General features: G+C 42.0%; 1 protein-coding gene across 1 annotated transcript in view; it reads left to right on the top strand.

Moving 5' to 3' along the window:
• The window catches only part of UNC13C (unc-13 homolog C), a 1,458,878-nt gene that overhangs the window by 790,887 nt on the left and 655,932 nt on the right, over positions 1-12,059 (top strand). Inside the window, exon 17 of the mRNA XM_085644160.1 lies at positions 7,640-7,768. Within this exon, the coding sequence (XP_085500286.1) occupies positions 7,640-7,768 (129 nt within the window). The remainder of the gene's footprint in view (positions 1-7,639; positions 7,769-12,059) is intronic.

Genomic DNA, 12,059 nt, shown 5'->3' with positions numbered 1-12,059 from the left:
ATAGTGTGAGCTGAGATGGAATAAGAAATGCCATCAGATGAATTTTGATAGACAATGCTGACCGCTCTTCATTTTTAAACCTCACAATTTGTTTATGTAAAGAGTGCAAAGACAGCCCACGTTGTCATGAGCCACCTACACATTAGCCAGTTGCACAGCTAGACACTGCTTACTGTCTGCAGGTGGTGGCCAGTTCAGGGCTGCAGTGGAGTTACCTGGGTCCTTCTGAAGGTGGGGGTAGGAGCGTGGGATGATGAGAGAGTGATAAGTGTTAGGAAATTGATGCAGGAATAAGGAGGAGTTGCTCAGACTGATACCTTTGATCCTCCCTGCAGGCTAGGACGGATACACTGATGAAGCAGATTTGGGGTAGGCATAAGTAAGGCTAGCTGTACAGTTCTTCCATCCTCAAGCTATAATGGGTGCAAGGGATTATAGCGCTAGGGCTAGCTGCAGTTTCTGCAGTTAAAGCCGCTGTACATATGACAGCGAAGGTATGTATGATAGATTATCTACAAAGATGGACCTATTTTGCAGATTGGGTAGATATGCAGGAGGCAATTCTGGTGGGCGTTGCCGTAAACAATATTTGTTTGGGGGTCCTTTTGCAGGCAAGTCAGGGGCAAGGTAAGAAAAATGAGGTAGTCCATATGTGTTATTGAATATCTAAATTCCTAAAATACCACAGGCACCTTCCTCCCTCCTGACAGCAGCCCAGCTGGGCTCAAGGATAATTAAGAAGAGTTAGTTACACTGATTGCCTACCTACCCCATTGGCCATAAGTCCCAGCCTTTGCTACTATACCCAAAATGATAAATACATCCCAGTGTCAGCATGCTAGGTGAGATGTCACTTGAAAGATGCCCTTAGCTTGTCAAGGTGAAGGCTCCGGGTCTACTCATGAGACAAAGCACCAGTAGCTGATGTGCTCCTGTCTCTGCCGAGATGATGGGGGTACATCCAGCTCAAATTCCACATACCACTGGCAGAGGCAGAAACAGGGAAAGGTCAGTTAGAAGCATGTCATAACATGTAAACGGAGGAGGTTCCTCTTCTATAAGTACAGTGCAGCAGAAGAGTTTGGTGTGTCCTGCCTCAGAGAGATGTTGAAGGAGGCAGTTAGAGACCATCACCCTTTGGTGTTAGATTCTACAGGAGGTTCCCTGAAGCAGGGACTTGCCAAGCTCCGCCCCGGGCACTATGTTAGAGAAAAGAGTAAGCATCTTTGGGCAAAGTCATGCTCTGCACGTAGGAATTAACCACTAGAAAGTAAATGTTCCCTTTGTCACGAGCGATAGTTGCAACATTTAATGGCTATAACATGGGTAACAAACAACTGAATGATACTATAATCTCGGTAAGACAACTAAAGCAGTGGGGACTGCGACCGAGTAATACAGGTGGGGAGGGGTTGGAGTGAGATTGAAAAATAAATTAAAGTGATCTTATCTTGCTGCCAACTGCTAGACTGCTGCCTTGCCTCGCGTCGTCCTCTGAAGCAGGAAGTTCAGGCTCCCTTCCCTAAGCCAATCCCAATGCTGCAATGCAGCTCAAGAGGACCAACCAAACAGTCATGCTCACTTAAGTGCTCACCATCTCTCCCCATGCTGAGTGTGATGACAACCAAGCCTCGCCCGTAAAACTGCATTACAAAGGGAAAATAAAATGATAATAACGTAGTATCATCCTTTTATTTTTCCCTTTTCCACTGAAAAAAATGCAGTAGGGTGAGCGTTCCTTCGCCTTAGCGGAGGAGCCGCCATTGAACTAAAGCTATCTCTAACAAGACCTAAAATGCCTATATGATTTTTACTGCATGTATATATTTTTAATAATAAATATTATATTCCCCAACTGTATTTAATTGATACATTTACAAATAAATAAGATCTGACTTATTGATCATCCAAAGGTTACACCTGAATTTCTTCATTAGAGCAAAGCTAATAAATATATAATTTCACTATTTAGTGTTCAGTGCTGTTGTTTTATTCCATGTAACATTAATGTATTTGTGTAGTCTTTGAAGTGATCAGCAATGACTTTGCAGGAGTGCTGTTATATGGTCTTCCTGGCTATGCAAGTGACTTTATCAATTCTGTAGGCTCAGCCCTTGCCCCCTTAGTAATAACATACTTCAGTTTCACCATACTTGGAGATGTAAACCTCCACATTTACAAGTCACAGTCCTCAACATTGGTCTTATTCCTTCTGGCCATATACATAAGGCAGGGCACACCATTGTTGTAATTCTCTCTCACACACCGATTGGCCTATATACACCAGTCTAAAAAACCTGGTCTGACCACTTTTAACTAAAGTTTACTCAGGATTCTCCCCTAACTTGGGGAGATACACAACCAGATCCTGAAAGTGAACATGCTTGCCCTACAGAAAACCCTTATTTGCTCAAAACCCAAGCTTTCGTGTAACGCCAATAGAGACATATCCTCGGTGAACCAATGGCTCTCTGGCTCTTCTGACTTCATTGTCCCAAACAAGTTTCCACTCCAAAGAAGCAGAGATCCACCTCAACTGCACCCTGGTTCTCCTCTGAACTAGGCACAGAAAGAAAAATCTGTGAAAAACTCGAGAGATCCTGGAGGAGAGAATATCTGGACGCATTTAAAACTGCCTATCAAATGGACCTCAGATGCTACCATAACAATCTAAAAAAAGCTTGCTCTAATTTCTAAATAGTAATTACTGCCAAAAACAGGCTTAAAAAACTTTTTAATATTGTCTCTTGCTTTATGGACGCTGCAGTACGTGCTTTCCCCAGTCTTTGTAACCCGTAAAATAGGCTAGGAGTTAAGCAACTTCTTCGAAACCAAAATTACCACAATACAAACCAACCTTGGTGCGCCTGTGACTCTCTTGACTTTTGACCCTTTCTTAATGCCACAAATGTTACCCCCCAATGAACCACTTTACTGCAATGAGGGAAGTGAAATGCCTCTCTATCCCCAGGGCATATACAACCTCTTTCATAAGGGTCCTCCTTATATTTACATGACTCCCTACTTTTGGGACACCTAGGGGAGACCCTAGGGGTACCTAGTATGCCAAAATATTGAAGTTTATCATTTATTATGTGCCTCTACCACCAAAGTCGAGTTTGGGCCCATTTTACATTTAAAAGCATGTCTGCAACATAGGGCTGCTTTTAAAAGGAACTCAGGCTCTCAGCAGTCCACACATGCAAGTGCAAAAATGGCTGCTGGCCGCTAAACTGCCATGTCCTATTATATACTAGGAACTTAAGAGTAGCTTTAATCGCCCTGCCTTATTATGTACTAGGGACTTATTGGGTAGGTCATGCTAATTATAATTGTACACTAATATATAGTGTACCCTCATGCAGTAGCAGCCCATCCCCTGAAAGCAGGGTGGGGGGTGCGGTCCAGGCCGGAGGAGGGAGGTGGAGAGGGTTTGGGCACCACAAAAAGAAAAAAACAAATAGACGTACATTAATGCTGCTGCCGCCACCGTCTCCCCTTTGGTTTTGCTTTGTTCGCCTTAAATTGGCAGGGTATGTCCAGACGTGGGTCCTTTGCTCACTTTGCCACTGGATTCAAGATAGCCTAGCTGATGAGGGTTATGAACCCAAAACAAGTCCCAGGATGATTGTTTCCGGTCCATGGAAGATATGGCTTGGCAGTTCAGGCTGGACTGTTCCCATGAGGCATAGTGTCAGACTGATTTGCATATGGCCATGTCTGAACTGGGGTGGCGGAATGAGCTAAAGAATGATGATGGATTAAACCCAGATCAGTTGACTGGGGGTGAGTGCTTGCAATGTTCAACACTCCGTCCATCATCCCCTTTGGTTTTGCTTTGGCCGCTGTCTCCCAGGCATAGGAACTTCCTGCTTCTGGCTGTGGAGCTAGGCACAGTCTCCCAGTCTGCCTTCGGCCAATCCTGAAGCTGCTGTCGCATGAGAGCAGCCTGGGGATTGGCCTGGGCATTGGCAACATGTGCTCCAAGCTCCTACAACGCAGCTGAGGTTGTACTCGAGCTTTACTGTGCATGAGGGGTTTGGCCAGCCTGAGACGGCCAGTCAAACACCTCATGTGCAGTGAACCAGTCCCCCACCAGCAGTGTCATCCCCTGGACCCGCCCCCAAGACTCGTCAGAGCCCTGGGGGCGAGTCCAGGGGATTAAACTAAAATGATAATAAAACGGATTTGAAACCTGTTTTATTATCGCTTTATGCACTGGTGGTGGCAGGGCGGGGACAGTGATCCTCTGCCCTAAAAAAATGGCCATTACTGTCCTCATGTATGTGTGTGTTTTCACTGTGTTTTCAATGTGATTTCACCATAGCACTGGCCATGGGCCTGGTTAACCAGAGCCCAGGGACAGTCAGAGTAAGTTACCACCAGTACGAGTCAGCAATAAATGGGGGTGCACAGGGAACACGGGATGACTTTCCAACATAATGGAAAATGGGGGAGTGTTATATATGAGGGGATTTCATATTAGTTGTATTAATGTGGCGAGCGCTGCCTCCTGATACTTCCAGCTTATGACACCTCTGTGCTGCTCTCTGTGACAGTTATAATGGAATGTTGATTGAGCGGTGCCTCACTCGGAGGTGGCAGGGAGCAGGTGTCGGTGAGTGGCTGCCTGTAATGTGATTGACTTTGACTTTAAGTAAAATGTAACCAAACTCATGCTGAAATCTGTTGCATATCACTCCTTGTAACAGTAAGTTATTCAGACTGAGGGATCAGTGTCAGTACTTTTAGAAAGCCATTTCTCTTTATGCTAGGGAATTATGAAATTACTGCTCATTATCCTTGTTGGTTATTTTTGTATGTCTTTTATGGCCTAACTAACTCACTATTGTACTCTAGGGAATGTGTCATGAGCCCATTCACTGCACTGCACAGGTGCAAAAGACCTATGTGCGCTTCTTTTTCCTGTCTTCAGCTCATAAACCAATTTCAAATAGCTCTGACTCATTGTCTAAATAGCAGCACATGCACTAATTTGGTTATTTTTCAAGTTAATGCATGCACAGCAGATGGAAAAAAAGATGTGCATATCCCTTGCGCCTCAATGCTGAGCAAAGAATTGGGATGAGGATAAGGCCTCATGAGTTAGTAATAGGAGTGGGGCATGTGTTACTCTTCATAAACTGAACGTCCTTCAACAGCACAATCGTCCTTTGTGTATGGATCTTTATAAGCAAATAAGTTACTTCTGTGAAAATTAAGCACATCAATAAACCTGGCCCTAGCTGGTTTTCAAACCAAGATATAATAAATACATATTTATTTATTCACTGATAAAACTAAAGGTTAAAGTTATTTTATAGTTAGGTGAAATGTTCCTTAACAACATAACTTTTTATCTGTAAAAACTACAGAAAAGCACCAGTTAAAGTTATCTCAAGTATAACTCTTGTCCTAGGTTAACTATAACTCACCATGCACAGTTTTCGCATCAATAAAATCATTATTAATGTTGCAGTGATATTATCAATGATGTCATGGAAGATGTCATGAGTGTTGTTATATGTGGGGTAATTAGCAGTGCATGGCGAGGGAGCGAGTTATTGATCCAGAAAGAGTGCTTTTTGTGTTTCGGTGTAAATAAATTCAGCAGTTTTGGGCTGCAACTGTGCCTAAAGTTCCTATGGAAAAATGAAGGTAGAAAACTTGGGACCCGTCTTTTTCCCTGCTTGGCGGATCACCCTGAAACTTTCCATGCAGAAACTAGTCAAAAAGACACACTTGTTTTGGAAAGTTTGGTGGAGATTTGTCAATTGGGGCCAAAGTTGTTAGCAACACAAAAACTTCATTTCCTAAAGAAACACGATCCTAACTATATCAGTGAAGCGATATAGTCAGAATGATGTATGGGGTTACAGGATAATGCAATGCAATAACATCTAATTTGCATGCCCACTGCAATCTTTGAGTCTTCAGTTTGTCTGTTACTTACAGCACTTGAAGGCAACAGTTTGTAAAGCCTTTTCTTTTATTCTTATTGTCACTTAGGGGCATATTATCAAGACAGGAGATAACATTATCGCCGCTTTAGCTGCAGAAAATTGCCGCTAAAACGGAGATAATGCGCTTGATAATATGCTCTATGGAATTTCAATTGAAGCCCATGTTAGATGTGAAGGACATCTAACCTGAGCTTCAATTGGAATTCCATAGAGCATATTATCAAGCCCATTATCGCCATTTTAGTGGCAGTTTCCTGCCGCTAAAGCGGCGATAATTTTATCATCTGTCTTGATAATATGACCCCATGTTCTTTTAATATTTTCATAAATCATTCATCGGTTTTAAGTATATCAATGTGAACCTGTACAAAGTATACTCCCTAGAGTTCTGCAGCCTTTTTATTAGTTTCTGTAAATCAGAGTTTGCTCTGCAGACGTTCCATTGTTGTAATCTTGTGCTTCAAAATGTGTACTTTACATATGGGAGTTACATTAAAACCTTCCTTTCCGACAGACGTCAGACAGTCGCTTTGGGTGAATTTGTCTCCAAACCTTTCTCCCTCACTTTTGGGGTTCCGCAGGGTTCCTCCTTGAGCCCCACGCTCTTTAATGTTTATGTATCTCCTTTGACCCCTCTGATTGAGTCCTTCGGCTTCTGTTTAACATCCTATGCCGACGATACTCAAATAGTAATCTCTTTGCAACCAGGCCAGGAGAGGGCGTCGGGGGAAAGGCTACATGATTGTATGGGAGCAGTGGGAGGTTGGATGACGCAAAATTGCTTAAAGCTTAATGCTGGTAAGACAGAGGTGATGTTATTTGGTAATAATACTAATCTTTGGACTCTTAGTTGGTGGCCTGAGACTATGGGTAATCTTCCAGTTCCTTCCAGAAAAGTCAAGAACTTGGGTGTAGTACTGGACGAACATCTCACCATGCATGATCAAGTGAATGCTGTGGTCTCTGCCACCTCCTATATCCTTAGGACTCTAAGGAAGGTGTTACCTCTTTTGCCGGCAGACTGTAAGCTTACAGTGGTTACGTTACGTCCTTGATTATGTCACGACTAGACAACTGTAATAGCCTTTATCTGAACATGCAGGAGGGTAATCTAAGAAAACTTCAAATGCTCTAGAACTCAGCAGCTAGGCTGCTCATGTAAACTTCGAAATTTGCCTCTATTGCCGGCTCAATGTAAAAACTTGATTGGTTGCCGGTAAAGAAGCGAATTCTTTTTAAATCTCTCTGTTTAGTTTTCCGTGCACTTCAGGACACAGGTCCACTTCATCTGAAACAACAGTTTGGGTGGTATGTGCCGGCAAGATCTCTGTGCTCCCTAGGAGCAAAACTAATTGTACTTCCCATCATAAAGAAAGCTAGATGGGGTGGTAGAAGCTTTGTCGCAGGGGCAGCCAAGGCCTGGAATGAGCTTCCTTTTAGTTTGAGAAACTCTAAGGATCTACTGTCATTTAGGAAAGCGCTCAAAACATGGCTTTTCTGATTCTCCTTTCTGTTTTGGTTGTTGGGAGGACTGCAGCAAGCGCCGGGACACCCTGGGGTAGCTGCGCAGTAAACAAGTCTTACTAACATAACATAACATAACATAACATAACATAGCTACAATACTCTTCCGTTTTCTTTTGTTTAACCACATGATTTGTGCCTCTGCTCTACAGGTTTTGGAGTTACAGAGTCCCCCTAGAGCCAGCACTGTTGTAAAGGACTGTGTCCGAGCCTGTTTAGATGCCACTTACAGATATGTTTTTGACAACTGCCATGAGCTTTACAACCAGTTGTTAGACCAGGTAAGACTACGTTGGAGCGTTTGAATCTCCTCTGATGAATGTGTTTGAAACAATTGGGTACATCCTTTCTGTATTTATTTTTCTCGATATTTAAAATCGTGTTTTCTATTTATATGTGTTTAGAAACAGTAACTTAAAAATGCATGCAGAGCAACATTTGATGAAAGTGTAATTTACACGTGAAGACATGTTCATTGCTTCATTTATTAACATGTGAAAAGGTGATATACATCTCTCTTAAGTTTGATATATGCAAAATACAGCCTTATTTAAAGATCCATTGTAATGCAGCTGAAGGAAATAATTGCAGGGATTACATTTGTGCATATCGAGATATATGTGTTTACCGCTTGGTAAATGTATTTGTTCGTCATATATTCAATATATAAATGCTGTTGAGATAATCTAGGAAAGCCCAGCGAGAACTTGGTCACATTTGGTTTTTAACATTGGCTTTTTTCTTCTAATCCAAATGACGCCTTGGCTGCTACCTGTGATTTAAGTAATATTTCATAATTACTTAACACTATTAGCCTATTTTAGCCTTTGGTGTCAACGAGAGCCCTGTCTTCCTTATCTAGACAACCTCACCATGGGGAGACATCTGTTACATCGGGGTCTTCACACCGCGATACGTTTACAACACAGGCATTACAATGCAAGTCACTACAACCACTTGCGCTGGATGGCGCTATACACTAAGGAAAAGTATGATTTACTATTCCAACACCTTCCCTACTGTTACGTAGACTGGAGTTGGAATAGTAAATCATACTATTCCTAAGTGCAGCGCCCTCCAGCGCAAGTCGTTGTAACGACTTGCATTGTAATGCCTGCCTTGTAAATGTATTGCGGTGTGAAGACCGCCATGTACCGTCACATATTGCCTCACCATGTTGTGGGACCTCTCTCAGGTGAAATGCATAGTCAAGCAGGATGTCATGTAATTTTAGATCCACTCAGTATAGTTTTTATTTTTCACTGAAAGACACGCTGAGAAACAAAAAACGAAACGCATTTCTCCATTTTTTGCACTGATTCATAGTGGTCTCGAGAGGAAAAATAATCACCCATTGATCTGCAAAATGAAGATTGAAAAGATCTAGAAGACTAATGTGTGTGCCTATTAACAAAAACATTAGACATGACGTTTAGAAGCAATACAACAATGACATTATATTGGGTTCCTAAACCTGGGCTCCTCCTTCGATTAGACTATCTGCCTGTAGATAGAGTTGATGAGTTTACACATTAGTTATGATCTCTCATACTTATATCACATGTTGTTTTTCAAAGAATAAGCGAGAAACTCATCTATTTCAGAGACTACCGAGGTTGGATCATTAGTGTTGAATCAGCATTACTTTTTGATGGAGTCCGCATAGGTTAAAATAATACCGTATATGCTAATAATTTACCTTGTGGTTATGCTAATAACCTAGCATGTTCCACCCCTTCCTTCCACCCCTCAGCAGAGCACACGAACAACACTGGGTACATCTTTGAAGTATACAGACAACAATTCTTTTTTCATTTTGCAATAGAGAGGCCTGGGCATGTACAGGGTACTCCAGGAGGATATTGCAGTTTACAGCAAGCCTCAGTGTGATTGTGTGTATATATATACCACTCCCATCTTCGACTCGCAGGAAGCAAGCAATCCGGAAGGATTTGTTTACAGTCAGCCCCCCCCTCAGCCAGAATCGTACCGCCAGGATCGTCCACTGCGCTCACAGTGTCGGAGGACTCTCGGGTTGCAGGAAAGCCGTGAAAAGTAGGACCTTAAGGCATTGAGGGGTGTTTGGTGTGCTCAGCGTCCGGGAGTAGAAGATTATTAAATACTTTTACATACCCGGGATACGCCAAATCAAATTAAGACCGTGAAGCAGCAGCCTCAGAATTCTTTGACTATGTGCCTCAAGCTAATAATGGGTTTCTACAATCAGGAACCAATGTCATAAATCCAAACGATGACTTAAGAAGCAAAATGAAAGCATTGGAAAAGTTGATGCGCGGAGAACAGGGGAAATGGTGGGAACACAAATCACTACAACGCTATCTGGACGTAGGGCGAATTCCGAGAGGGTTGCGCATCTTAACAGCGCCAAGTTATGAGCAGCCTAACCCAGAAATGATGAATGAATGGGCCCAGTGCAACCTGGACTCATCAAGAAAATTTGTAGAAATACTAGTCAAATATGCAGAAATTTATAGAATTTTGTTACAGCAACGTATTGACAAACTGTCCGATGAAATAACTGCTATGGGACTGCCTGAAGAATCTGCCAAGTTAAGGAGTGAAATGACCATTCGCCTACGTAAAGAAGAAGATAAAATAAAGGAACGAAAAGCGTTCAAATTCCACCGCGACTGGGTGGATTATGAGAGCGGATGTATTTTCACCTTTTCACGCAAATACGAAGCAATGAAATCTTCAAAATATGCCACCCCCAACACACAAGGGTCGAGTAAAGTTGTAAATAGACAAGTCACAATTGACACATCTATTTCAGACCTCAGCTCGGCATTGGAAAGTGAAACGGAGGGAAATTCAAATAATCCACCGCCCGGTTGGATCCATGTTACACCATCTCCCGCCGAAGAGTTGAATTTTTTAGTGGAAGAGCGGAGAGCCACCCTCCGGCCACGACCTCAGAAACAACAAGCAGGCAGAGGAGAAACTTTAGGCAGAGGCAGAGGCGAAAGGCAAGTAAACGAAAGAGTACCACGTACAAACAACAAGAAACGCGGCAGGGGCTGGTGGAATCGCCGATAAATACTCTTGAGGAAAAGAAAAGATCGGTGATCAATCTATCTGAAGCCGTACTAAGCAAAGCGGAAGTACAAATACTGGCTCTGGGTCTATCCTTCTGCAATTAATCTAATTTTGACTATCCAAATACTCGTATGGATATCTACAAATTTGTGAGAAAACTGAAACTCAAAAAGTATCATGCGATGAAATAAACTAAAGCAGATGCTGCCATTACACCTGTAAACTCCTCAGAAACACTGGAACATACACAGTCCATGTTCTCCACTGACCAAGCATTGCTACAAGGTTTAACTGACCTACGCCAGGAAAATGAATGTATGGAAGAAGTGCTCTCTCCTACCCTAACAACAAACATTGTGACCACACAAGCTATTCAAAGTAAAAATACCCCCTTCAAAAAGAAATCGAAGTTCACTGCAATATTGATGAGAGACGGTATTGACATTTTTAATGAAAATGAAACAAGTCAAATTAAACTGCTAAACTACAAAATCTCGAACCAGAGCAAAACAATATCCAATAAAAATAGACAATACTATCAACTCATCAATAAGTTACAAACAGACAATAACATTATAGTGAGAAACTCTGACAAAGGGGGTAATGTGGTTCTATGGGCAAGAAAGGATAACATGTTGGAAGCCCTGTCACAACTCAACGATAGATCTTGCTATCGGCTCAGCAATTCAGTAGCCTTAAGGGAAACTGCCAATCACTTCTATACTAAGTTGGTGGCATGGAAAGGCGTGGGACTGTTAACTATGGATGAATACCAGTTTATCAGAAATGATCATCCAATCATCCCCAACATTTACTTTATCCCTAAAATCCATAAAAATGCTTCCAAGCCGCCTGGTAGGCCCATCATATCTGCAAGATCTAGTCTACTGGAGAATGCTTCCAAGTATATAGACTTTTTTCTTCAAGAATAGGTACAAAATTTGTTATCATATATGAGGGATACCAGTGACTTTGTAGCTAAAATGAATGACTTTGAATGAAACCAACGATTTCACCTTCTTACGTTGGATGTATCCTCCCTATACACTTGCATTAATCACAAAGATGGCCTTCGTGCAGTGGAATTTTTTCTTAATCAGAACAAGGCAACATGCCCCCAACACAATGCTATGCTGTTAAATATGATACATTTTTTGTCTGAACAACAATATTTTCCTATTTGACAAAATGTTTTATCAGCAAATGCGGGGCATTGCCATGGGAGCCAGCTTCTCCCCCAGCTACGCCTGTTTATTTATGGGCTGATGGGAGGAGCTGGTCCTCAAAGGCACACACTTAAGGGAGTTTGATGAGCATGTGAAAATGTATTACAGATACATTGATGATTTCTTTATTATATGGGATGGATCAAAAGAGTCAGCTATGAACTTTGTCACTATGATCAATCAAAATGATGTCAATCTAAATTTTACCGCTACCATAAGCAACCAAAAACTTAATTTCCTTGATGTAGAAGTCTATATTAACAATTGTAAATTAGAAACTAGGCTCTAC

The sequence above is a fragment of the Triturus cristatus genome, chromosome 3_1 (assembly GCF_964204655.1).
Source record: "Triturus cristatus chromosome 3_1, aTriCri1.1, whole genome shotgun sequence".
NCBI classification, from domain to species: Eukaryota; Metazoa; Chordata; class Amphibia; order Caudata; family Salamandridae; genus Triturus; species Triturus cristatus.
This window is presented reverse-complemented; position numbering and strand designations above follow the sequence as displayed.